The following is a 25,505-nucleotide window of genomic DNA, read 5'->3' as shown; positions in this document are numbered from 1 at the left end:
TGTGCAGAATGGGGTTTAAACATCTCGCTGTGCATGCAATTGTTTGCGTCCAGCCTCCAAAAAAACCTCACTCTTCCCATGGGTCTCTGTGAAATTGCACACGTTGACGCTGACATCCTGTCCCATGCGAAAAGCAAAAGTCGGTTAAATGCCGGATCGCCTGTAGGACTTCTGATGTGGCTACTGAGCAGAACCGCCGCGTGAGAAGCCACGTTCAAGGACTAGTCGGGCTGCGTTTCTGTGAGTGCCCACGGTTACAATGGTGTCACGTTTTGTGTGAAAAGCAAAGGTGTCGTCATGTGTGGACCAGTTGAACGCAACGGCAAAGAAGAACTCGTTGAACGTGAAACCACTTCTTCACATTCCTGCACATCGTTTTCATTTGATTGTTTATGTCTTCACCATCAGTAGATGTGTGCGTGTGCGTGTTGTCTGTGACTTCATGTGTGCACATCAGACTGTCTGTCTGCGTGTGTGTCTGAGCGTGCAAGTGTATGTGCATGCAAACGTGTGCGTGAGTATTGTGTGTGTGTGGTTGTTCATGATCATGTGAGAATGCGTGTGGTTTTGGATGTAGGTTTGGATGTGTGTGTGCTTGTCTTTTTTCGGTTTGAGCGTGTGAGTGTACATGCATGCGTCCATGTGTGCGTGTCTGTGTGTGCAAGTGTATATGTGTTTTTTGTGTGTATGGGTGTGTGGGTAGTTTAAGTGTGAGTGTGTGTCCACGTGTATAGCATGTGTCGAATGTAAAGAAGGTTGCACATGCAGGCCGGGCTCTTAACAGGAAGTAATGTCGTGTGGCAGCTGTTTTACGCCTCCTCCCTCATTCACTCATTCTCACCCTCATCACCCCCCCCTCCCTCTTTCTCTCCCTCCCCGTTTCTCTTTCGCGTCAGTCTGCAGGCGGTCACCGCTCGGCTCACGTTGCCTGTTGTGCGTGTTACTCTTCCATTCTTTTCACTTTTACCCACGGTGAATAGTTGGACTCCCCCCCCCCCCCTTTACCTCTGTTGGATTTTTGCAGCTTGCTTTTTTTTCCATTTGCTTCTTTTTTCAGAGGTGGACAAAAGAGTCAACGTGAGTAGTACAAACTCTGTTTATTTGTCTATTCATCCTTCCACTCATCCGGCCTTCTAAATGATGCCACCGGCTAATTTGCTGTTATTCCCATTCACATCTGTTTACATATTGCTATTCTTTAATGTGCACTTTAGCTTTCTCATGCCCATATTGGTCCTATTCGATTGCCATGTACTCTGCTTTAAATAATATATTTTGTTATTTTGTTTGTTTTTTATTTACTTCAAGATGGCGTTGCGAAAGTGGCTGCCTTTACAGCAGCTCCTATATTTTGTTCTTCTACTTTCTCTTTCATAACTTTGCTGCTGTAAATTGGAATTTCTCCATTGTGAGACCAATAAAGGATTTCTTATCTTATAATAATAACAGCACTATACGATATATATTTTCTCCTTTTTTAAAATTGTGTTTCAAACATACGCGGAGACGGCAAGCAAGCCCATTTGACAAGGATCCTAATGTTTAATGGAGGCAAATGGGTTTTTAATTATTGTAATGAATGCACTTGTGGCACACAAACCAGTTCTGTGTTGAGTCTCGGATTAGTCTTGTCACTTTAAGACACAAATCTTCCTCATCTGGACCTCTTGTGTGTGTGTTGAAACGAAAACTTGTCCACACAACAATCACAAAAAGAGTTTGCTGCCAGCGCCACAGGCCGCCACCTATGAATACAAACAAGCCGGACTGCAAACTGGACGACACTTTGCAAAGCCACCCATCGATTGGCTTGCTCGCTGCAACGCCGGTGTGAAACTTGTCAGATGCTGCTCGTACAATGAAATAGTCGCTTGGTCGCTGACGTCCCCACCCCCCCTTTTAATAGCATCCTTCATTCCTGACATTTCTGCTTCTTTTTAACCATCCTTTTTTATTTTGTTTCCTACCGCCTGCCACATTTGTAACCCTTTACAGATGGCATATTAAATATCATTCGCATGATGTCGTCCAGCAAGTCGAGCAGAAGACAACGCCAAGCGCGCGTTTGTCTGACAATCCCAAATGTTTCCCGACGTTCCCAACAATCAACAATGCTTGCTCAGTTCCTCCTCCAGAATTCCTGTTTGCTCCACCACCCCCCCCCCAATCTTCTCTGCTTTGTCTTTGTCCTCAAGTTAGCACCGTCGCCATTGACTTCTTCCTCCGCTTAATTGATAGGAAGAAATACAAAACAAAGCTAATGACCACATTCAAACTCTGTCGTAAGAATGTAAAGTTGGCACTGGAGTCAGCATGTATTACTGTTCCTGTTGAGACCTGGTTTTGGAAGTCTCACCTCATTGGCTGGCTTTTCCGTCATTAGTGTTGATTCATCCTTGGACCAAATCGATGTCAAACATTACAGCGCTGCTCTTGAGTACGGAGGGCCGCGGAAATAACTCATGTCATTTTATATACTTTTTATGGGTTTGTTTTTAGCGAATAAGTTGAAAACATCACAATATAATATGGCATAAAAGTGGAATAAAAACATAAACAAATTTTAATTTGTTTTAGGAAAAAGGCAAAATAATCCAGACGCCAATATACATTGTCGAGAACTTGAAAATGTGAGCAAATCAAACGTGAGGAAGAAACATCTCCACTCGGCAGGAAGGATGCTTTGTGAAATTGGAGCTGCGACCTCCAAGCCGGACAGACGTCTGCGGTCCACATGCGAGATTTTTTTTTTTTTTTTTGCTCCATCCACCAGCGACTTGTGACTGGAATGCTCGAGAAGAGACAAACAAGCCTCACAGCTAGGAAAAAGAAATGATGAGAAGAGAGACGGTGTTCAAATGCCAGCAATTTTGTGATCTAAAAATGAGAGTAAGATAAAATCATTTCAAAGTTATGTTTTAGGAAGCTTTTCCTGACATGTTAGGGGCCTCTTTCATTTCGCGACCGTTCAAAATTCTCTCCACCTTTTCTAAGGCCCCAGTTCTTGCATGGAACATGAAGATAAACGCCAGAGGATGTCATGGGAAGGGAAGACTATCAGCCAGATGTGATTACGTCACGTCTCTCATTGGTGATTAGATAAAAGCAGCACCAACTATTTACTATTGCATAATGACTCCATCTCCATGACGCCTGGACAGGAAGTCACCAGGACGTACTTGTTTCCTCTCCTCCATCAAATCGTTTTGTATTCAAAATAGTGTCAAGTATGGTGGAAAATCTCTAGAAAAGTTGGACTTTGGTGCATCATCACACGTGATGTCACATGAGAGTTCAGCTCAGTGAGCATCAAAGGCACAGGTGTCAAACTCAAGACCCGGGGGCCAGATCTGGCCCACCACATCATTTTATGTGCCCCGCGAAAGCAAATCAAACATGTCAACTTCTACGATGCTTGCTAAAATATCGACCAAAATTAAAAATTCTCCTATGTAATAAATAAGAGACATGCTGTAAACATTTTATTGTAACCAAACCCCTCATGACAGTAACTTAAAACAATAGTTGATTAAACCGTTATTATTGACTTTTTTTTTAATTTGGTTTCAGTCATAACGGCGCTCCAAGGGAAACGGCAATTAAAATGTGGCCCACGACAAAAATGAGTTTGACACCCCTGAAAGGCATGAGAAGGAAAATCTGGCCCTCAATGCCCATGTGTGATTTCGCAAATGGATGAGGTTAAAAAAAAAACAAAACAAAAACAAAAAACAGCCATTAAAACGAATCTCATTTCCCTAAAACATTTCTACCTCCTCCCGCCTTACTCCTCTGTCAATCTCCTCCCTCCTGGATGGAATTTCTGGGGGGGGAGGCGCTAGCATCTAAACAAAGCAGCGAAGACCTAGAAACCTGCAATCAGACAAATAAGACGAGCCCATAGTTTAACTCTTTCTTTTGAAATCCTGCATCCAGCTGCAGCCATTAAAACGAATCTCATTTCCCTAAAGCATTTCTACCTCCTCCCGCCTTGCTCCTCAGTCAATCTCCTCCTTCCTGGACGGAATTTCTGGGGGGAGGCGCTAGCATCTAAACAAAGCAGCGAAGACCTAGAAACCTGCAATCAGACAAATAAGACGAGCCCATAGTTTAACTCTTTCTTTTGAAATCCTGCATCCAGCTGGTTCACGCCTATTTTCCAAAGTCACCGACGAGGAGCTGAAAGACTTCTCGAGTGTATGCATCAAACATCCCTTCGATTTAAGCTAGCCTATGGGAAGCTCCTCGATGGATATTTAAAACAAGGCTCCTCATGGCGGCGTGGGAACAATTCCGCCGGTCGCGTCACTGTTTTTGAGGAGCGAGGAGCTAGCAACGTAGCAAATAAGAGACTTAAGTTGAGGCCTCACTGTTTGAGCAGAGTCCTTACTTCCAGGTCGACAAGAGTTGTCACTTCCTTTTCAAGAGCTATTCCAAGTCGTTATTTCCCGTTAAAAAGTAGCCGTTACTTCATGTACTGCCCCTTTGACGTCCTGTTGGAGGAAAGCTGCGACTCCCTTTCAACCCTTTCAGTGACAGCGGTTACTACAGTGGACAGCTTATCATGTTATCAGGTTACAGGGCACACGAAAGGGTTAATGTTGTCTCTTTCATGTCCAATTGTGTCAACTCGCTTTTAACGGCAATATTTCTCCTCTTTCACACGGCTGTACGTCAATAAAATCGAGCTGGTGGCTGGAGTGCTTTGTTGCCACGGCGATATGACATCAACTCGACGTCTTACTAATTGCAAGAGACGAGAGGTTAACGGTTTGCGTTGAAGTCGAGGAGACGTGGGTGGTCTTTAAATGTCAACTCTCATTGAATTCGATGAATTATTTCAAGAACCTCTGACCTCTAGTTACGCAACTGCACAGTTGTGGAACGATAAAAATTAGTAATCAAGCCTAAATGGGTCCCGTGATGCGGGAAATCCAGCATGGGGAAATTCCTGACTGCTGATGTCTTTTCTTCTGCTGTTTGAAAAGCATCAATGATGAGTCAATGAAACTTTAATAAGCCTCTGAAAGAAACAAAACAAATTATTTTAATGGGATGTATTTATAGCGGGTACAAATGTATTCAGCTAACGGAGATGCTCGGAAACGCAAATTGTTTGCTGTCAATCATGTTAAGAGCTTACATTTAAATCTTATCAAGAAGTTTGACTCGAATTAAAAGTATTGGATATTTTCGTTCTTGGCATCCCACAGGAAACCTTTCTCAGCCATGGAAAATTCTGCCCCCCTCTATCAACATGAGAATTTGGTTGTCCTGCCTCTCATGATTAGATGCCTCAAAAAGTTTCAAGGTCCCAAGCCCGAAATGGAACATTTTGTTTCGAAGCCACCATTATAGGGTAATTTTGACCGCTTCCCGGGAAAGACTTGCCAAGACAAACTTTGTCAAGACAAACTTTGTCTTGGCAAGTCTTTGTGAGTGGGCGAAGCATAGTTGTTTGCAAGGTGGATGACTTGCCTTCCAACACCAAACTGGTAATATGCCAGCATATGATTTTTTTTCTCATGGGGGGGACAATTTGTCAATCAAAGCGAGATGTTCATGATGACTAGACCCACAAAAATGTCTCAAGAAGCCAAGCCTGAAAAGATAAAAGAAAGACTGCCATTTTGCTTAGAACAGGCCATTATAGGGTCCTTGACAAACTCCAACGAGAGATTTTGTCTGATTGCCACCAAATCTGAAGCACTTATACTAGACCCGGATGACCAACTGGCAACCAGAGTCTTGATTCATTCCCCAAACCCTGCTATACAAAAATATTTGAATTTTATATATATATACAGTATATATATTGTTTGTTTTGTTTCATTATTATATTTTTAAAAGGTCAGAAGTTGATCTTATTTTTTTTATGTGTAAGGAAGGTCAAATTCTGGTGAAAATGAAAGAAAAAAAAAAAAGGACTCGCCCAAAGCTCACCCTGTAGCGTCACTTGAAAAGTTTGAAAAATCGGTCCCTCAGACCAGTACCACCGTGAAATTGGTTGGACATGTTTCTAGCAAGAGGACACAAGAAAAAGTGTCAGGGATCAATGCGAGGATTTCAACAGGAAGTGGCCACATTTTGATTAGAAACAGCCATTTTGGGCTAATTCCATTGCTCGTACAATTTAATCTGCCCAAACAGCTTTTTTTTCCTTCACACCACATGATCTGATGATCATTTTGAGTATTTGCCATGAAAAAGGTGTAAGAGGGCCTCTTTAGTGCTGCTTTCTTCTTTCATTTTTGTCTACGAACGAGACTACGTGGCATAATTAAGCGGCTAGCAGTAAATCAGATTGCATCAATAATGAGTGAGGTCTTGCACTGCAACGGGAATGCAAAGAGGAAAAACATGACCACGTCTGTCATCATGCACAACCACAACAAAAGCGACCAATCAGACAAAAGTACAGAACGCAGGAAGTGAGAGAGGAAGCACATTGACACGCACACAAAAAGCACAACACTATTGTACCACATTCTATCATATCATTGTAACACAAGTACAACGCAGGGTAGAGGGGATTAGACTAGAAAAGTATTGTTAGCCTGATGCCCACCAAAATTGACTTGCCCTTGTTGGGGTCTTCTCGTGGTCTCTCTCACGTGATATTTTTGTGGTCAAAAGGCTCAAGTTTCGCCTCATGTTGAGCATCAAAACATTGTGTAACCTTCCATTCAGGTTCACGTCCTTTGTTTGAGGTGCGGCTTTTTGCCAGACGCCGCTCATGTTTGTTGTCTTGTACTTGCAAGCGTGAGTGCGTGAGTGCGTGTGTGCGTGTGTGTGTGTGTGTGTGTGTGTGTGTGTGTGTGTGTGTGTGTGTGTGTGTGTGTGTGTGTGCCTTAGTGGGTGTGTCTGCTGTTTATTAGGAAGCTGGCTGCTCTTGTTCAGCCAACAAATCAGATGCTACAAGCGAAATGAAATGACCCTCTAGATATCATACATCATCTCTCTTGCTGACGCACACACACACACACACACACACACACACACACACACACACACACACACACACACACACACACACACACGCACACGGTTATCTGATCACAGTGAGATGAGATAATGAAGCAAAAGGTGGATATTTATTAAAGTCGTTCATTTTCAGGCTTGCGAGATATGTAACGGGTTTTCCACTTGTGTGTGAAATGATTGCCCGCTATTTGCAACCTGCACGTTCGTGCAGGTTGCACTAACTGGGTACTTCTTTAATGTACTATTTTGAATGACAGGTGTTATCAGAACACTACACCACAGAGCTAACATTCAATACGAGATGACACTGGACAACAGAAAATTTTGATCAGGGATGGCTTTGTGTGTCCCTAAATGTATTTTTGTTACTGATTTAGATTTTGAGATATTCGTTTTTTTTCTTTTTAAGTTTGACCCATAAAAACTTGTGCCATACAAATTTTACCATGCATTGTAAAGTCAGTGCTTTAAATCAAAATGGCCGACTTCCTGTTACATTTCAGGCATGGGTACTTGAGGCTTTTTTTGTATTACGCAACTCAATTGCATCCAGTTTTGTGTCTATAGACTGGTGGCGGGGCTTAATTTTTCGGAACTTTCCACAGGAATGGGAATTCACTCAAAATTGCTGCTTCAAAACAAACCGGCGGGATTCCTGGTCAATTTCAGGAAGAGGGTCTTGAGACTTTACGACGTTCATCCTCTTTTGTACAACCAATTTTATGTTAATTGGAGAAACAGGTGTCAGGAGATGATTTTCTCTAACTTTCAAAGGCCGCTACCCAGTGAGAACGACTTGAGTGAGTTTTAGACGGTTGTGTTGGGGACCTCTGAAAAACCCCCACAAAGTTTCACCGGAATGCAAGTTTTTGTAAACATTGGTGAATTTTCGGGCCTGTTTGTCAGGAGATTAATAAAGCCAGCAATTGTACTACATCATCCTGACAACTCTTCCTGATATTTTGATTATTCATTTGGCCACAGACTTTCTGCCCAGAGTTTGGACTTCCACACAGGAAGTGACACCTTCAAAAACTTTACTGATGTCATTATGTTTTCATTCTCAGTCTGGCACCGCACCTGAAATTCCACAAATGCCTTTTCAGGGTTTTATGTGAGCCAACAGGAAAGAAGGAAGGAAAGAAAGGAGTGTGTGTATGTGTGTGTTTTCTCAGAATCTTTATTTAAACATGCTTTTGTCATACACACACGTGGAGAATATCCGCACATTATTACCGCACAGTTGCTTCTAAATGGTGTTATTGTTGAGAATTAACATGATAAGGCAAGATGGTGGTGGCGGTGGTGGGTGTTGACATGCACGTACCTCTCAGTATAGACTTATCCACCCATGGTAACACAATTAAATCCTAAAACTGAAACACGATGGAGTTTGCTGCAAACATTTGTGACTCCTATGCGAAGTACCTGACGCGTGAAGTCAGCTGACCGTTTGCTTTGCTCCGATTGGCTGCAGATGTTTGTTATTTATCTTCATTCAAGTACATCCCTTCTTTCCTATTGGTACAAGTAAAGTAGAGTTTGTTATTGCCGATACTGACACTGATATTTTTTCTTTCTTTCTGTTCCTTACCAATCACCAATACTGAAATTTACCCTGATACTTCTCAAATCCTCACTGATATAAGTAAATATGATGCTGTTATTGCTGAGAACGATAAGCGTAAGAAAGAAGCTGGTACCAACGACACACTCTTGAGAAAGATACTTTGCGGTTTCTATAACATGTACAATTAAAACAGAGGCTGGTATCACATGTATCGATATGGATAGACACTTTATGTGACACCGCCACTTTATATTTAGCTACTGATACAGATAAAATAGAGTCCAGCATATTTACCGACATTGACATTGATACCGATAGTTTACATTTCCTTAGGAATACAACTAAAATAGAGGCTTGTATCACTGATACCATAATCAGTACATTTATATTCATTTTTATATGGATACCAAAACTTTACATTTCCGTAAGGCTCATCTTGCCAATGTTAATAAATGACAAATCCTTACCGATACAAGTAAAAGAGAGGCTGGTATCACCGGTATCAGTACCAATACTTCACAATTAGTTACAGGTACAACTTAAATAAAGGCTTTTATTGTCAATACAAATATTGATACCAGGAAGCTGGTATTGCAGATGATATGATACCGATACTTCACATTTCCTGACTGATACTGAAATAAAATCTAAGCTGTTGCTTCCAACACCAATATTGATATTTTACATTGTTTACAAGTGAAGTAAAGGCTGACACAATACCAATACTTTACATTTCTTCACTAATACAAGTACAGTCTGGTCTTGCCATTACTGATATGTTGTTTGATGCCTGAGGGGGGCGCTGTTTCACCCTTTGACACGATGACTGTGTTTTGGTTTCTGTTTACTTCCTTTTGTGGGTTAAGTAGCGCTTAGCTAATGTAGTGTGGTTCACCTGTGTCACCGAGGTCCCAATGAAGGTCGGGTTCTTTGTGTTAAAAGTGAGTGAGACAGTCAGGTCTCACTTCCTTGCAACCCTGCTGGACTTCCCGTCTTTGTTTGACTCTCCAGTCAAGTCTAACCTCAGCACCTGAGTCTGCTCATGTCTATTTATAGATCGTACATTGCTGACATGCTTGATCCTTGAAAGCTTTTTTAGAGTTCCTTTACAGGATGGCCAGCCCAGTGGCCAACGTATTAGTCATGTGGCGACATATGCCGTTTTTTTTTTTTTCACAATTTAAAAGAGCTCACGGGTGTCTTCAATTTTTGCTTGTTCGCATTTTGCTGAATTTCCCCACAATAGTCATTTTTTAGTAAGACTTCATTCTTGTAAGCCCCCCCCCCCCACACACACATACACACACTCTTAACATGGATGGCCTTTCCTTACTCCTCTTTCCAAGCATCCGTCTTCTCTGTCCAGAATATGTACATTTTTTGTCCCAGGGCTTCTATGTCATGACATGTGCCTGCTCAGTGGTTCTTTGGTTTCTCCAATATATACATCAGTGCGTTCCTCACTGATTCCTCACCAGATTGTCATTCTGGGTATGTGGTGTCCCGTCTATGGAAGGAACCAGCCTTCGTCTAGGTGTTTCCACCTTCAAAGTGTACTGGACTGTTACGTTGGTTAAAAATCCTTCACACTCTTTCAGACCTGATACATATGGAACGAGTCGATCACTCTTTTCATTCTCATCCACATCACTCTTGTGCCTTCTGTTACTAGATCCACTTTTTACAAACGACCGCCTGGGGTAACCACAGGTTTTAAGTGCTTTCTTTTTGGGCATGTGAGCTGCTTGGAGTATTATCAGCTCTGTGGTGTAGTGTTCTGATAACACCTGATTTGTGTTCCACTCGGTGGTCTGAGAAAAAAAAAAAAAAAAAAAAAAAAAAAAAACGTGTGTGAGTGTGTGTGTGGTTTCTGATTTTAATCCATGTGTCATCCGCATAGCTGTACCAATGACTGGCCGGACCTGGATGGTATAGTAAAGCTCACATTGTCCCACACAATGACATCGACAAAATAGTAATGCTCAAGCCCCGAGACAAGATCTTGTGATCAGCAGATGTTGAGTGCTGCATGGCCCCAATGTTGCATAATGGTGGAGAACCCCATGATTGCAGATGGCAGCAAAGCATGAGACATTGCCACCACCCTGACTGGAGGCTGCATAATACTGTATTATAATCAAGTGGTGTCTTTTTAAGGAATCCAGTTGACCCATTAGTTATGTAAGTGGCACAGAACACCTGCCTGCACATTATTGCTCCTTGAACCTCTCTGAGTTGTGTTTCAAGTGTACTCTGTGCAGTTTCTTCTTCTTTCTGTTGCGTTTGAGGACGCAATCAAAGATGGGAAAGGCTAGCACTGTTGGTGCCTTTAAAATTCACACGATCTTGAAAGATTTTCTGCTATACTTCAGGCTGTTTGATGGCATTGTTCTTCTGTTGACCGACCGTGTCAACAATGAAGACCTCTTGGTGGGGGGGGAGAAACAGATGGCCACCCCCACTGTTGTGTGAGTCTTGCGATTCCACAACAAAAGTACAACAACATGTAGTTACATAAAAATATTGTCCATGCATTTTTTTTTTAGGAATGAAATGTTTTTTTTAAGAACACTAAGGTCTACTATGCTACTGTATTTTTGAATGTTATTAATTATAGTGGTACTATCAGAGCCAAGTATGATTTGAGGTGTTATTTTATGTAAAAAGATTAAACGTATTTTACGAGCGGAAGCAGAGCCCAGAGCGTACATGGACATAACGCAAAATGTAGTTCGTAGTTTTTAATTGATTGTAAATACCCAAACATAAAACATCAAATTGTCAACATTTCATTTTTGGCAATACTGCATCATAAACATGTTATGCTAGCAATGTAGCTGCCTTGACATGCTACTGTGCACTTGTGTTAAAGAGCTGGGGGGATTTTTTGGGGCAAAGACATTGAGGGAGGCGACTCAATTACATTTGTGATTTCATGGAACATGTAACCCCTCATCCTCATGTCAACAATTTAGCCAAAGATTATTATACCATTCTTATGAGAGGCTAACGCTAATCTGTCTGAACACTGCAACTCTGTTTAGCTTTCGGATTTGAAGTGACAGTGGTTGGACGGCCAAGCTCTGGAACTTTGTCCATCTTAGCCGATCATGTCGTTGGCTGAGAAACTCTGTGTGGTTCTAGTTATGATGTTAATTGCTCCCATTGTGATATTTGTGATTTCATGGAACATGTAACCCCTCATCCTCATGTCAACAATTTAGCCAAAGATTATTATACCATTCTTATGAGAGGCTAACGCTAATCTGTCTGAACACTGCAATTTTGTTTAGCTTTCGGATTTGAAGTGACAGTGGTTGGACGGCCAAGCTCTGGAACTTTGTCCATCTTAGCCGATCATGTCTGTGTCTGAGAAACTCTGTGTGGTTATAGGTATGATGTTAATTACTCGCATTGTGATGTTACAATCTGGCAAAATTCAGAGGGGTTCGCTCACAGACACATTTCCAGAAATAGGCCGCGAACCAAAGATTTACTCAGTTGTATAATTTCATGAATTCCAGACTTTCATAAAAATCTGTGACCAAATCTGTGATCAAAGATCAAAATATGTTGTTGGAATCATGATACCAAGAATAATGGAAAACAAGTCTTCAGCCCTCTGAGTTGTTAGTTTAGCTTTGTGCTAGCGAAAACATGACGCCATGTTGACTGAGTGTTGTTTGACCAGCTCTGGCATGGGATCAAACGCTGCCGGGTTTTACCAAACAACATCATACATGCTGATGTACGACTCCATTATAAACACACGACATTGCAAAGCTCATTTCGACCCTTCCCATCATCAGTCCTGGCGAAATGAAACATCATATCAATGGATAGATCCCTCCTTCCTTCCTTCTGAGTTCTTCCCAGCTATTCAGTTAGGCTAAAAGCTAAAACTGGATTATAACCTATGATGTTTTTTTTTTTTTAATGAATTTGCTTTTTTGTTGTAAATAATACGTGATAATATTAGTTGTATATTTTAAAGTGAGTTAAAAAAAATACAGTTCTTTTAAACGGTATGTTTGTGACTTAATACTGGGCATTGCGTCTCATTTTGTTTCATGCATGCCTTTTCGCTCTTTAGAAAACATATTTTTAAAGGTGGTTTAATTAGTTCTTATTTAGTGCAATTTTTGTCAATTATAATTTTTTTAATTATTAAATTACTATATATATATTTAAATATATATATATATATAAAATGTATATATGTATATGTACAAATGTGTTGCTGCAAAATATGCACTTAACATTCTTTTAATTTACCTGATAAAATAATTGGCTATTGAATGACAATCAAAGGATTCATAAACAAGAAAATGGAATGAGAATGACTATTATCGTAATGAATTATTTTAATTATTTTTCATACACCAAGTTTTTATTTTATTTACCTCATCTACGAATGGTGGCCCATTTGCCCATTTTTCAAAATCAAAATGTGACCCTTGAGCACAAACATTTATTTTCGCAGCCCTGTTGTCGAAATTTTAATGATTGTAGAAACTGATCATATTGACAATGTCTGTGTTACAGGTGGTGTGCACAAGAAGCTGTGCTGCTGTGTCAAGTCATCACACGTCCAGCAGCGACACACACGCACATGCACAAACACACACACATCAAGATCACTAATCTGTAAAAGATTGATGAGGCCCACTCAGGCCCCGCGAGGCCTGGTCCAGCGTCGATAAGGCGGCTTGCATTTCACCGCCATTCAACCCTCCTTCTCCTCCAATCGGACACGGTGCCTTGACAAGGGGTGTGGCAGGAGTGGCGGATGATGATGAATTCAGGGACCTTGCACGGGAATCGGGAGCCATGACAGGTCACGGGAAGGACGCCTCGGCTCGGGCCGGTCAGGAGGAGGAGGAGGACGGCATGTTATCGTTAAAATGGCGGACGAGCAGGAAGCTGCAGAGCTGAGACTGACTTAAGCCGCATAAAACACACGCAAACACATTCAGGACAATGTGCAACATCTCCTTCTGTAATGTGGACAGCAAGGTGGATCAGTTCTTCCAGCCCACGCTCTACATCATCGTCATGGTGCTAGGCCTGCCCACCAACTGCTTGGCCTTGTGGGCTGCCTACATGCAGGTGAGCATCGACAAAGTCAAGAAAACACACGCTTGTGCTGCGCTCAGTGTGCATGTCGGTCCACTAGTGGCTGCTGTAAGCACAAAATAAGCAGGGATTCATCAACAAAAAGACACAAGCAAGGATTGCAGACAACAAGCAACTGACATGGTGGTTTGGATAAAGGGGCAGCAAATGGTTTCAACTTTATAGCCGTTTTTTTTTTTTTTTTTTTTTTTACTGCGTATACCATGCCTTTTGTGGAAGTATTCATTTAACAGTTGTTGTGCTTCAAGCTTACCGTATGCAACGGATGCTTTTACATTGTTTTTTTTTTTTTTTACATGAGACTCAAACATTAGAAAGTAAAACGCAGTATGTCTCATAGGTAGTTTCTATAGTCATTACTCGGTTAAGAATGTTATGTCCCAAAGAATAAAAATAAAAATAGCGGTAGCACGAAGAAGAAAAATAAAAAATAGCAGTAAGAAAGAAAAGAGAAGAAAATAATAGAAGAGATAACAGAAAATGGAGAAACGTAGCGGCAATCTGGAGAAAAGTGGGTCGAAGATCCACCAGGTTAACCGGCAGCTGAGGAGAAGTTATGATGTAATTTACATTTCAGAAACCAGAAGCCATTCATTTACGAATGTGATTGCACTTTAGTTTACATATTTAAATTTTCTGATATTAAGATTTGAATGAGGCAAAATAATGTTTTTTCTTTCAAATATATTGTTATAATCATTTGTTTCAGATGTACTGTAATTATTTTCTGTATAAAAAATAATTTGGTATTCAAAAAGTCTTTTTTTTAAACTTGAGTCTTGAAAAAGAGGGGGTCGTCTTATAATCAGGGCCGTCTTATATTCGGGCCAATACGGTAATAGTTGTGGATTTTTCATAACAGTTGTTATTACCTTTTGACTTCAGTCAGTTACATGGAAACCCTTCTGCAGCGCCTCCTCTGTGTCTTCTTTGTTGGTTGCCTTCTGTTGCACCAGCAGCCCGTAGGTGGTCTCAAGCTGATGACGATTGTTGTCCGCAGCAGCTTATGGCTGAATGTAAACAAACATCTGCAGTTGCTGCTGGAACAGGTTGCTGACTCTCAGCGCCAGAAAGTGACTCCCTTCTTCCTCCTTCCTTTGCCATCATTTTAGTTATCGTGTATTGTATAATCAGCGGTAGAGTGGGACTGTTTATTTCATTCTATGGATTTTTTTCCAAACATTCTATTGTGCAAGGTGGCATCTTTCTTCCTTGTATCGTTTTCGTTCTTGATTTGTTGTCACCTTCTCCTGCATCGAGGTGAGACAACACAACGAGCTGGGCGTGTACCTGATGAACCTGTCCGTGGCAGACCTGCTGTACATCGGCACACTGCCGCTATGGATCGACTACTTTCTCCAGCGCGACGACTGGATCCACGGCCAGGAGAGTTGCAAACTCTTCGGCTTCATCTTCTACACCAACATCTATGTTAGCATCGCCTTCCTCTGCTGCATCTCGCTGGACCGATACCTGGCGGTCGCCTACCCGCTCAGGTTCGTTAAGGTGCGACGTGTCAAGACAGGTACGTCCCTTTTGGTAGTTATCAATGGAGTACACAGGGTGGGACAAAATAGCGAAACCATCATGCAGTTTAGGAATGTCACAACATTGTTTCCTGTCAAAGTATCATTTAGTATCCCTCACTGCATTGTGATATCATTATTGTTGACAGTGTATCAGTGATATAGGATAAGGATATCATTGTAATGCTACTGCAAATCGTATTGTATTGATATGTCACCGTCAGATGCAAGGCATAATCACTGCACTGTGAGCTTACCGTTACATTAGCATTATCATTGTATTGATATGACAATATCAGATATGGAGTAGTCATCTCTCATGATTTTGTATCCCATCCATAATGTACACTGAAGGGCAGCACAAAATATCACAGTGAAATGAACTGATATCGTGATAGCATTACCTACCATAGCACAGTATCGGTGAAAATATGTGAAAAATGTGGAGTGATATTGAATTCCATCTCTAATGTAGCCTAAGGGCGGGACAACCTATCAACATATACATACATATATAATCATAAGAGAGTAGAGCAATATTGAAATATCATTACCTCTCTTGGTACAGTATCGATATGCTAACATCAGATGTACCACACAGTCACTGTATATTAGCATTATTGGTGGCGCAAAATATATTGTGATATAATTTCCATTACAACACAGTACAGTAGAATATTGACACGTGGACATCAGATATAGCTCATAGTTGCCATATCATGATATTGGCATTATTGCTGGCAAAGTGGCATGATATTGTGTCCCACCTCTACTCTGGGAAAAAATATTCATATCACAATATACAGCATATTGATATAATGATACAATATAGTGGATATTACAGTATACCACCATCAGATATGGGTCGGATAATATATTGGTATTGATACCACTCAGAGTACAGTATTCACATTGTGATGTTATTATTATTATTGGAAACGTATTTTGATCCCAACTCTGATATATGTGAAAAGGACAAATGTATAGGGACACTCACGATAAGTGACCACCTGTCTTATTGTTCCCCCTCCTTGTGTAGCCATCCTGGTGAGCGCCACCGTGTGGCTCATGGAGATCATAGCCAACTCAGCGCCACTTTTCCACGACGAGCTCTTCCAGGGTCGTTTCAACCACACTTTCTGCTTCGAGAAGTACCCCATGCAGGATTGGGTGGCGGGGATGAACCTCTACCGGATCTTCTTAGGCTTCCTGGCTCCGTGGACCGCCATGCTGGTGGCCTACCGCGGCATCCTGATCGCTGTGCGTTGCAATGTCTCCACTGAGCGTCAGGAGAAGGCCAAGATCCAACGGCTGGCACTGAGTTTGATTCTGATCGTGTTTTTCTGCTTCGGGCCATACCATGTCCTCCTCCTTGTGCGGAGCGTGATATTTCTCAAGAAACCGTGCGATTGCAGTTCCGAAGAGCGCTTGTTCGCCGCCTACCACGTCTCACTGGCGCTCACCAGCCTCAACTGTGTGGCCGACCCCATTTTGTACTGCTTCGTCAACGAGGGTGCGAGGCACGACGTGGGCCGGGCACTCTCCGCGCTGCTGTCGGCAGCATGCTGCAGGGGTTCCGCTTCCTCGCCGTCGCAGGCCGACGTGCTCAACGCCGCCTCCGTCACCTTGGAAACACCCATGGCAACCAAGAAGCAGCCGTGCGTCTACGCCGACAATAGCCAGGCCGGGGAATACAAGACGGAACTGGTGGCGCTGAAGGAGGAATGTCTGCAGATGAGCATACTCAAGTGATTGTAGATTGGACAAAAAAATGTGCTTTGACGCATTCATCAGGGCTTCAGATGAAAGTTTTGGTTTCAAAGTAGGATTAGGGATTCAAATGACGTCTTCAAACTACAACTAGAGTTTCAAACAAGAGTTCGGGTTTCAAATGATCGTTTCACATCAAGCTTTGAATTTCAAATCAGAGGTGGGGTTTCAAATGATGATTCCAGACCGTAGTTAGGCTTTAATAGTCTGATTTTTTTGAGGCCAATGCCAATTCTGATATTCGACAGAATAAAATTCAAAGTGACTATTCGGCTGTTTAATAATAGACAAAAATAATAAATAGAATATCTTCTTTTTTTTTGGTCCCTTAATGCTTACTACAGTAAATACATTTAATTCCAGGCAGAAAATTTGCCTTCAGTATTTGTTTAATACATAGAAAAATTGGCAAAAATCGGCCAGTTTTTTTTGGGGGGGAGCAGTTTTTTTTTCGAATGTTTGAACATCATTATCTTTGTCTTAGGTTGTAATGTGCAAATGAGTACAAACAATTTTTTTTAAAGCGTCACAAATCAGCAAGTGTCTTTACAGATTTTAAAATAGCGAATAACAGCCGATTAAATCACCCATCTGATGATTAGGACGGGCCCTATTTCAAAGGAAACTTTAAAGCCTGGGGTAAGGTTTTAGTTAACAAACAAGGTTCCGGATTTCAAAGTAGGGTGAGAGATTCTAATTAGGGTTCAAAGGAGGATTGGGGTCAAATGATCTTTTCATGATATAGTTAAGTTCACAAATTGGGGTTTCAAAGTCAGAATTGGCTATTGCACTTTTGTGTTTCTGGTGTCAGAAGTTGTGATGCGTGCGAAGATAAAGCAAAATCTGTCACCATCCTGTTGAGGTACCAAGCTCAGTGGTAGGGTACTAAAGGGACATTTCCACATCCGAAGCGCGAAGGGGACCAGAAGGCTTGATGGGAAAGGTGACGGAGGACACGCCACTTCCTGTTGTAGAGGAAGCGATGTTAGATGTGATCGACCAACATTTGCCTGGAAGGAATCAGGAAAGTTCATTGATGTCTTTCAGACGGGATTCCAGTTGGGATCCTTCTTGCATGAACTGTAACTTTTTCCCGCCACGTCTGCCGATGTCCACACTTTTAATGCATGCATGGACACACTTTTTTTTTTTTTTTTGAAAGTGAAGTTTGTAAGTTATTCATTGTTTTATTAATGACCAGATGAAAGCACATTGTCACCTCAACAACGCAGACTCAAATCTTTGGGGTCATTGTCTTGATTTATGCGACTATTTTCAAATACTATATACCCTGTAAATATATTTCAAAGTATGGTTTCAAAGTAGGGTTCTAAAGTGAGGTTAGGGTTTCAAATTGAATATTGAATTGGCTATTGAACAGACAGACCTGAAAACCTGCACTCACCCCCACCCACCCATTTTTAATATGCTTATATTTATATTTTATAATTTATATTTATTGATATACTTTTTATTCTTCTACTTCTCCCTTTCATAATTTTTGCTGCTGTAAATTGGGAATTTCTCCATTGTGAGACAAATGAAGGTTTTCTTATTTTATCTTAAAATAAGGGTTTTAAACTGGGAGTAAGGTTTCAAAGTAGGGTGTTAAACTAGGCTTAGGGTTTCCAAAAAGAGTTACTATTTAGGATTTATAAGTAGGATTTGAGTTGAGGGTTTGCATTTATAAGGGTTAAGGTTTTAAAGTAGTGTTTCGATATCTGGTATAAAATCAGGTTAGGGTTTCAAATGACTTTTTTCTGCAAAGTAGGAAATATTGCTTTGAACCAACTCAGTCTCCTTCATCTCCACTCATAAAAGCAAAATATGTAATTTTTTGTGTGTAATTCTTAAGGATTATCATGGCTTCAAGTGAAATTTAAGACTCGTTAAGGTCCCTGCGGCCACCCTGGTCCCTGCAAGAAAGAGCATATACTGATGAAAAATTATTTAAGGATCACGTGCTTGTCATTGAACAGCAACCGTATATTTAATTTTGGGTCGATGTTTGAAAAATGCAAACAGGTTTAATCTTGTTATCACGGCTACTGAATGGGCGCCATTTATTCCTCCTACCAGCGTGACCAATGTGACCCAGAATCCATTTGGAGATCAAAAGCAGAAAAACAGCACTGCAAACCGCAGGCACGATCTATATCTATAGTATATAATCTATATTATGAAATCTAACTTATTTCAACAGGGAAAAAAAAATCGGATTCCCTATTTTAATGACTTTCCCCTGCTTCTTACAGATTGAGGGTGCTATATAAATAATTTCCTTTCTATTTGCAGCCAAATTGAACTGTGCATGTCAGAAACAGCAATAAATAAATAATTTTTAAAAAGATTTCAAAAATCATACCTGTCAACCTCAGCTAATAGCTGCCCTTATAAATGATTACGATTCCCCTTACAAAGCAACAAAAGAACCTTACAAAGGCTTACTGCGCATGCGCACATCATGCTTTATCAATCCTACCGTACGCAGCTTTGAAAAAAAATATACGATTGAGGATTACTTTTGCTGGTTTGTCGTGACAATAGTAGCGATCGACGACGCTACTATTGTAGCTACTGTCGTTGGCTACCAGCAGGGGAGACGATCTGGATTTGAGCCAAAATGGTCTTTGTGAGATCGGTTCACATTTTTTTCCGCCTGTATAAAAGTCGTAATACGCCGTACATGATTTGAAATGATAAAAAAAACGTATAAAATACGGGGAAAACGTACATGTTGACAGGTATGAAAATTTGTAATGACAATAAAACTCAGGGATGGACAATTTGAACAATGGTATGGGCCACAATTTTCCATCAGCTCTACAGGGGGCCCCACACAGGACAGCGGACTTCCTAACCAGATGTATGAGAAAATACCATTGTGAACAAGGACAAAACGTGTATCATGCTTTTTTTTTTTTTTTTTTCTAATTGAACCAAAACAAAATGAAAAAGATCCAATCCTCAACTACAAAGGTTTTGAAGCAAACTCCCCCAAACAAATACACATTTTTAGAGGAACTACTCACAAAATTCCAACAATCTGTCAACGGTTCATGTTAAAAAAAAAAACAAACAAAAGAACAAAAAACTGTTATGTACTTTTGAGGTTGGTGTTGTACTGGCGACATAGGGCTGACATCTTTCATGCTAATAGCATCTCAAAGCAAATGAGGGCGGTTGATGTGTAAATTTTCTTGATTTCATTTTGGGCCTGGCTTCCCTTCTTTGGTAGAGGAGTACAATCTTGGTGTTGGAGTTGCTCTTGACTGCCATCTAGTGGTAAGCAAACTAAAATGGCTCATCCACAGTATGTTTTTGTTTTTTTTTTTTTTTTTAAATAAGATCCATAATTAACCAGCGTGTCCACCTGTTGCCATTCATACAAAACAAAGTACTCAAATGCAAAAATCTGTGAGTAATTGCGAACTTGCGATTGGCTATAGATGCCACAGGATAGTGGCAAAGCACTACTTTTGTCAAAATGAAATTCTTCAACTCACTTCATCGTGGTTCCTTGGGACCAAGATGCCAGAAAAATATTACTTTTGTCAAAATTAAGCTCCTTAATTCACCTCAAAATAATTGGTTTCTTTTTTTTTTTACCTAATAAAGTTACAGGAACACTGAATGAGACACCTAACAACATGTCGCAGAGTCTAAAACAATTGGCCACTGAGCTTCTTCAAATGTTCAGATCCCTAGGACAATATTTTAGTTCTAGTCAATTTAACCATGGGAATGGTATTGTGGTTGCAATTTAGTGGGAAGAAAAGCACAACTTCCTGTCAGAGACAGTCTCGGCTGTGTCAGCATGAGGTCTGTTAGTGTCAACATTGGATGCACTGAGGTCGTTGGACATTCGATAGCGATCGAGTAGACGTCGACCTGTTGGACCTTGAAGCTCTCACGGGCCTAGATCAATCAACCCCGTCACTTCCTGTTTGTTAGCGAACCTGTTTTTGTTTAGAGCACGCATATTAAAGAAACATTCTCACGGTACTCTGTGAAGCATTGCATGCTGGACAAACAAACGCTGCCGTAAAGAAGATCGTCTTACGTCACTTTTGGTGTTTACCTTACCCCAGGAGACAACACCATGGAAATTGTTTTGACCTCATGAATTCACTTTGAACTCAATAAACAATATTTAAATATTTTCTTAACACGGTCATAAATAGTGTGGAATGAAGTCACATTCTTCTTGTAACACGTCTAGAAAATAAAATCACATTATCAGAATCTTACTGAATTTTGTCTAATAGCGCCATCTTGTGTCTGATTAAAACTATGTCACAGAAAGGATAATAATAATAATAATAATAATAATAATAATAATAATAATAATAATAATAATAATAATAATAATTCTCATAATACTAAGCAGCAGCAGCAGCGATCGACCTTATTGCATCGAGTGCCACAAAAAAACGAAGAAAAAAAGAAAAAAAAAGTCATGCAGAAATCACGGCCCTAATTTCATTCATCTGTTTATTGTTTCATACATTTACATCGCAAAAAAAAACCTCATTTTACTTAAAAAGGTGGGTTTTTCTCCCTCATTTTATTGGCAGTTGCCAGCCACTAGTAAACGATGTCGCTATCGTCAGGCACTCGAAGGGAGGAAAATAAAACTTTATTAATTACAGGTGCGAACTCGTTTACTTCCTGCCTCAGTGCGTACGTTAGCTGCCAAACGACAAGAAGCATATTAGTGTTCCACTACTAGCCATTAGCAAACCTTCTGTCATAAAAGAAAATAGTCTGCGGGTTTTTTTTCAACCGAAACGTATGGCACTACTTTAATTTAGCAAAGAATAATCAAGTCGTCTTCAAACTCAGCCTCAGAGTTGTCAACATGGTGACCATGACGCGATGACCTAGTATTAATTTGGTCCTCTTGGCAGGTAAGGGACAAGCATAATAGAGTCCTCAGTAAACATTTTGACATGTAAAATTATTTAAAAAATGACATGGCGGGCCTTGCATTTGGTACCTACAGCCTTTAGTGGAGACTTAATCCACCTCTTATTAGCACCACTATAAATTTGCAATTATAGACACTACCATTGTACAACAAAAATACAATATAACAGAACAGAACTGTGCCACATACATCAGCATGACTGATTCTGAAGACCTCGGGTAAAACTATTTCAGATTAGAGAAAGATAGAAAATCGAGAAAATAGACTGTTGGGAGTTGATGAATAAATTTTTAAGGAACAAAAATGAAAATATTGTAAATGTATGTTAGTGCTCAGGAAGAAGGCTTCTGCTGGTAAAATGGTGATTAAAAGTCTAATAAAAGAGTAAAAGGCTATTTCAGGGTAGAAAATGATGACAGGATTGTCAAATATTTAAACTATATATGAAATAACTAAATAGGAAGACAGTCACCCTAAAACTGCATAAACAGAAATGACAACAGGACAGTCGGGCGTAGGACATATTAATACATATTCTGGTAGATGGATCGCAAGTGAATTTCCATACTGTGAGTCTAATAAAACCCAATTCTATTATAATGTCTTCCTTCAACCATTGTACTTGATACATAATTTTTAAAAGCATCCACACACACTGCAGTTTATCCCATCAGTCATTTTGTGAATTAAGTGATGTCATCCTTTCAATCTCACTGAGTGCTACCTCTTCCTCTTCCTCCTCACCATCAACTCTTCTATCGATCTTTGAGTGCACAGCAGGGAGACAATCATGGAAATGTAAAGTGGGGGAAGGGACAGCCAAGACGTCACACAAATGCCCTCCACTTGGATCAGGAAAGTGTCCCGTCGGTGAGTTTCACCTCCTTGCCTTATTGATGGTTTCACTTTAATGCGCACAACACCCCCAGTACAAACACTAAGCAGTTCACTTGTCTTCGGAGAGAGGAAACCAGTTCATTTGAGGTAATTGTTCTCTCAAAGTGGAAAGCATTCATCCTGAATGACACCAGAATATTACGTTGTTTCATTTTACCAAACCAGGGAAGAGGAAGCAGATTATTGTTGATTAATTGTCATCTGGCTAAAAATGAAGATTACGCCAGCAATATACCAGAACCTCAAAAGTCCAACAGAACATGGAATGACAGGATGTTGTTCAACTTCTGACTTGTTGAAGGTTTTAAAAAAACATTTTATGCAGATTAAGTAATGCAGGCAAGTAATGTTAAAACATTTTCTTGGTGATTAATGTTGCCATTTCTCCTTCTTTTAGAAAAACTGTTGCAACCCCACCGCCATAAGAAAGTCAAATATATGCAGGATTAACCTCTGTCCGCTGAACCGAGCTCTCGTCCAAGATACGCTGATGTCTTGATATCTCTTTTATTCTGAATGGTTTTCAAGATCGCTTTTAGTTCTTTATTTTTGATTCAAACTTCGATTATATATTATATATCAATCTTAAGTGCCCCCCCGCCAACAAAAAAATCAAGGTTGTAAATATAACCACATTGATCTCAGGCAGGGCGGCACACTGATTGACCGGTTAGTACATCCGTCTCACAGTTCAGAGGTGCAGGGTTCGATTCTGTGCCTGTGTGGGTTTTCTCCGCGTACTCTGGTTTCCTCCCACATTCCAAAAACGTGCATGGCAGGCTAATGGAACACTCTGATTGTCCCCCGGTGTGTGTGTGTGAGCACGAATGTTGTTTGTGCGCCGTGCAATTGGCTGGCCACCAGTTCAGGGTGTCCCTTGCCTGCTCCCCGAAGACTGCTGGGATAGGCTCCAGCACGCCTGCGACCCTCGTGAGGATAAACGGATTAGAAAATGGATGGATGGATGTATGGATCGTCTTGACAGCTAAAATAGATTGCCTTTTTTAAAATACACGAATCTAAAAAACAGTAAACATTAGATGAGCAACACACTTATATTGACAACAAATTAAAAAAAAACTATTCGGAAAAAAATAATCTTTCATTAACAAAATCGCCACAACTCCTAACTGAGGACGCCCGAAAAAAGGAATGTGTTGCGCTTACGCCCTCGCTACCTACAGATGGCGCCAGAGGATGAACATCTGCAAAGGGAGTCAATCCAGACAGACTGAACATTACCTGCACAGACGTTTTTCCCAATCCAAATTAAAACGCTTCTTGTCACATTCTCTGTTGACTAACCTATAGCTATTAAACTGTACAAACTTTTTTTTTCCAGCAGACATAATGTTGTGCTTTTCAGACTCTCCTGCGCGGAGCAGGAAGCGTCGCAGGTGTCAAACAGGAGCTCACAAAATCCACCATATCCGCTTGCAAAATCTAAAACACTGGCTGGCCAGCATGTGTTTTTACTGCCCACCGTCCCGCTTGACTTTTTCCACATGGCGGCGACGCTGGCTGGCAGGAGCGTCTGGTGAAACATCTGGACGGAGCTTGGGAACGCAAAAGGTGCCCATTGGCCATGCCGGCTCCAAATGAGCTGCCACGTGGTCCATTCTCACGCCCTTGCATTCTTTCATGGACATGGAGAATCAAGAGAAACCATATGTGTAAGAAAAAAAAACATGCTTTTAAATAGTTTTACCACATGCTTTAAATGCTTTAAACTTAGTACAAGTCACTTATTAAGGCACATCTTTTTAGTATTTCTTAGTGCCTGTTTTCATACTCGCTGTCTGTCAAGTAATGCAGAATGATGGCATAACCTCACGGAGAAAACGTCAAGGATCGCACAGTTCTCCAAATAAGAGGCCAAGCATGCTTGTTTCAACCTTGTTTGCCACTTCTACTTGAAGTTTACTGAAAATCTGACACTTAAAACGAAAGAGAATATCATACCTTACATTTAAACACCAAAATGGTCAACCAAACAATATACTCATAATTTCGCTGACGAAAATCCACTAGTTTAATGCTAATTCGCTTATGCAGTAAAACCCTGCATATTCACGGTTTGGTATCTGCAAAGTCATCTATTTGCAGATTTTTGTGGGGGAACTTATCCTTCATTATTTGCTCAAAAGCTCACAAAGTGTTTTTGCAAGCGATCGATAAATGTACTATTTCAGCACCGTCTTGTGGCAATTGTGTGCCAAAATACTACATTGAAGTGGCTTGAGGAACTTCATTCCGACCAAGTACTGCTTTGCAAACATCTTGTAACCAAGGAACTAGGTTGAAGTGACTTGAAGAGCTTCATTGGACAAGAGCAATATTTTGCCAACATCTTGCTGTCAAGAACTATCTATAAGTGAGTTGAGAAGCCTAATCTAGAAAAATTTAATAGTGCTTTGATGTCATACTCACAGGAATCTATTCTCTCGACTCTGGGGGAAATCACCGCTAGACTAAAGACGAATTGGGGACCAGTTTTGGTTCTTCTTCTCTCTCTTAAATACACTGAAATTCTACCAACAGAGCTCAGTGCTGCCCTGGGTGTTGTGGCAAAACGTGGTACTACACTGAAAGTGTACAATGAATTGGGATTGTGTACTGAAAAACTCCCTCAAAAATGGCTATAAAATCTGTGATCTCGTGGCCATTCACTGTGTGTGTGTGTGTGTGTGTG

The 25,505-nt window shown here is 40.7% G+C and overlaps 1 protein-coding gene across 3 annotated transcripts; it reads left to right on the top strand.

The window, feature by feature from the left end:
• Positions 1-882: 882 nt before the first annotated feature.
• Positions 883-18,383, top strand: gpr4 (G protein-coupled receptor 4). Of its 3 annotated transcripts, XM_019861387.1 has the most exons (5): positions 916-933; positions 1,058-1,077; positions 13,100-13,663; positions 14,951-15,215; positions 16,256-18,383. In XM_019861387.1, exons 3-5 carry the CDS (start codon positions 13,535-13,537, stop codon positions 16,966-16,968), a joined length of 1,107 nt encoding a protein of 368 aa, XP_019716946.1. In that variant the 5' UTR covers positions 916-933; positions 1,058-1,077; positions 13,100-13,534; the 3' UTR covers positions 16,969-18,383. The 3 variants fall into 3 exon arrangements, with proteins under 3 accessions (XP_019716944.1, XP_019716946.1, XP_019716945.1); XM_019861385.1 differs by having other exon boundaries at positions 883-1,077; XM_019861386.1 differs by lacking the exons at positions 916-933; positions 1,058-1,077 and adding an exon at positions 2,892-3,091.
• The last annotated feature ends 7,122 nt before the right edge of the window (positions 18,384-25,505 follow it).

This window comes from Hippocampus comes, unplaced genomic scaffold, assembly GCF_001891065.2.
Source record: "Hippocampus comes isolate QL1 unplaced genomic scaffold, H_comes_QL1_v1.1 scaffold122, whole genome shotgun sequence".
Classification (NCBI taxonomy): Eukaryota; Metazoa; Chordata; class Actinopteri; order Syngnathiformes; family Syngnathidae; genus Hippocampus; species Hippocampus comes.
The sequence above is the reverse complement of the archived record's forward strand: the minus strand, read 5'-3'. Positions and strand labels throughout refer to the sequence as shown.

Bases quoted from the DNA above. Each gene is read 5' to 3' on its own strand.
- gpr4 (XM_019861385.1), top strand. From the start codon at position 13,535: ATGTGCAACATCTCCTTCTGTAATGTGGACAGCAAGGTGGATCAGTTC. The intron at 13,664-14,950 runs GTGAGCATCGAC...TCCTGCATCGAG, and splicing joins TGTGGGCTGCCTACATGCAG to GTGAGACAACACAACGAGCT. The intron at 15,216-16,255 runs GTACGTCCCTTT...CTCCTTGTGTAG, and splicing joins GGTGCGACGTGTCAAGACAG to CCATCCTGGTGAGCGCCACC.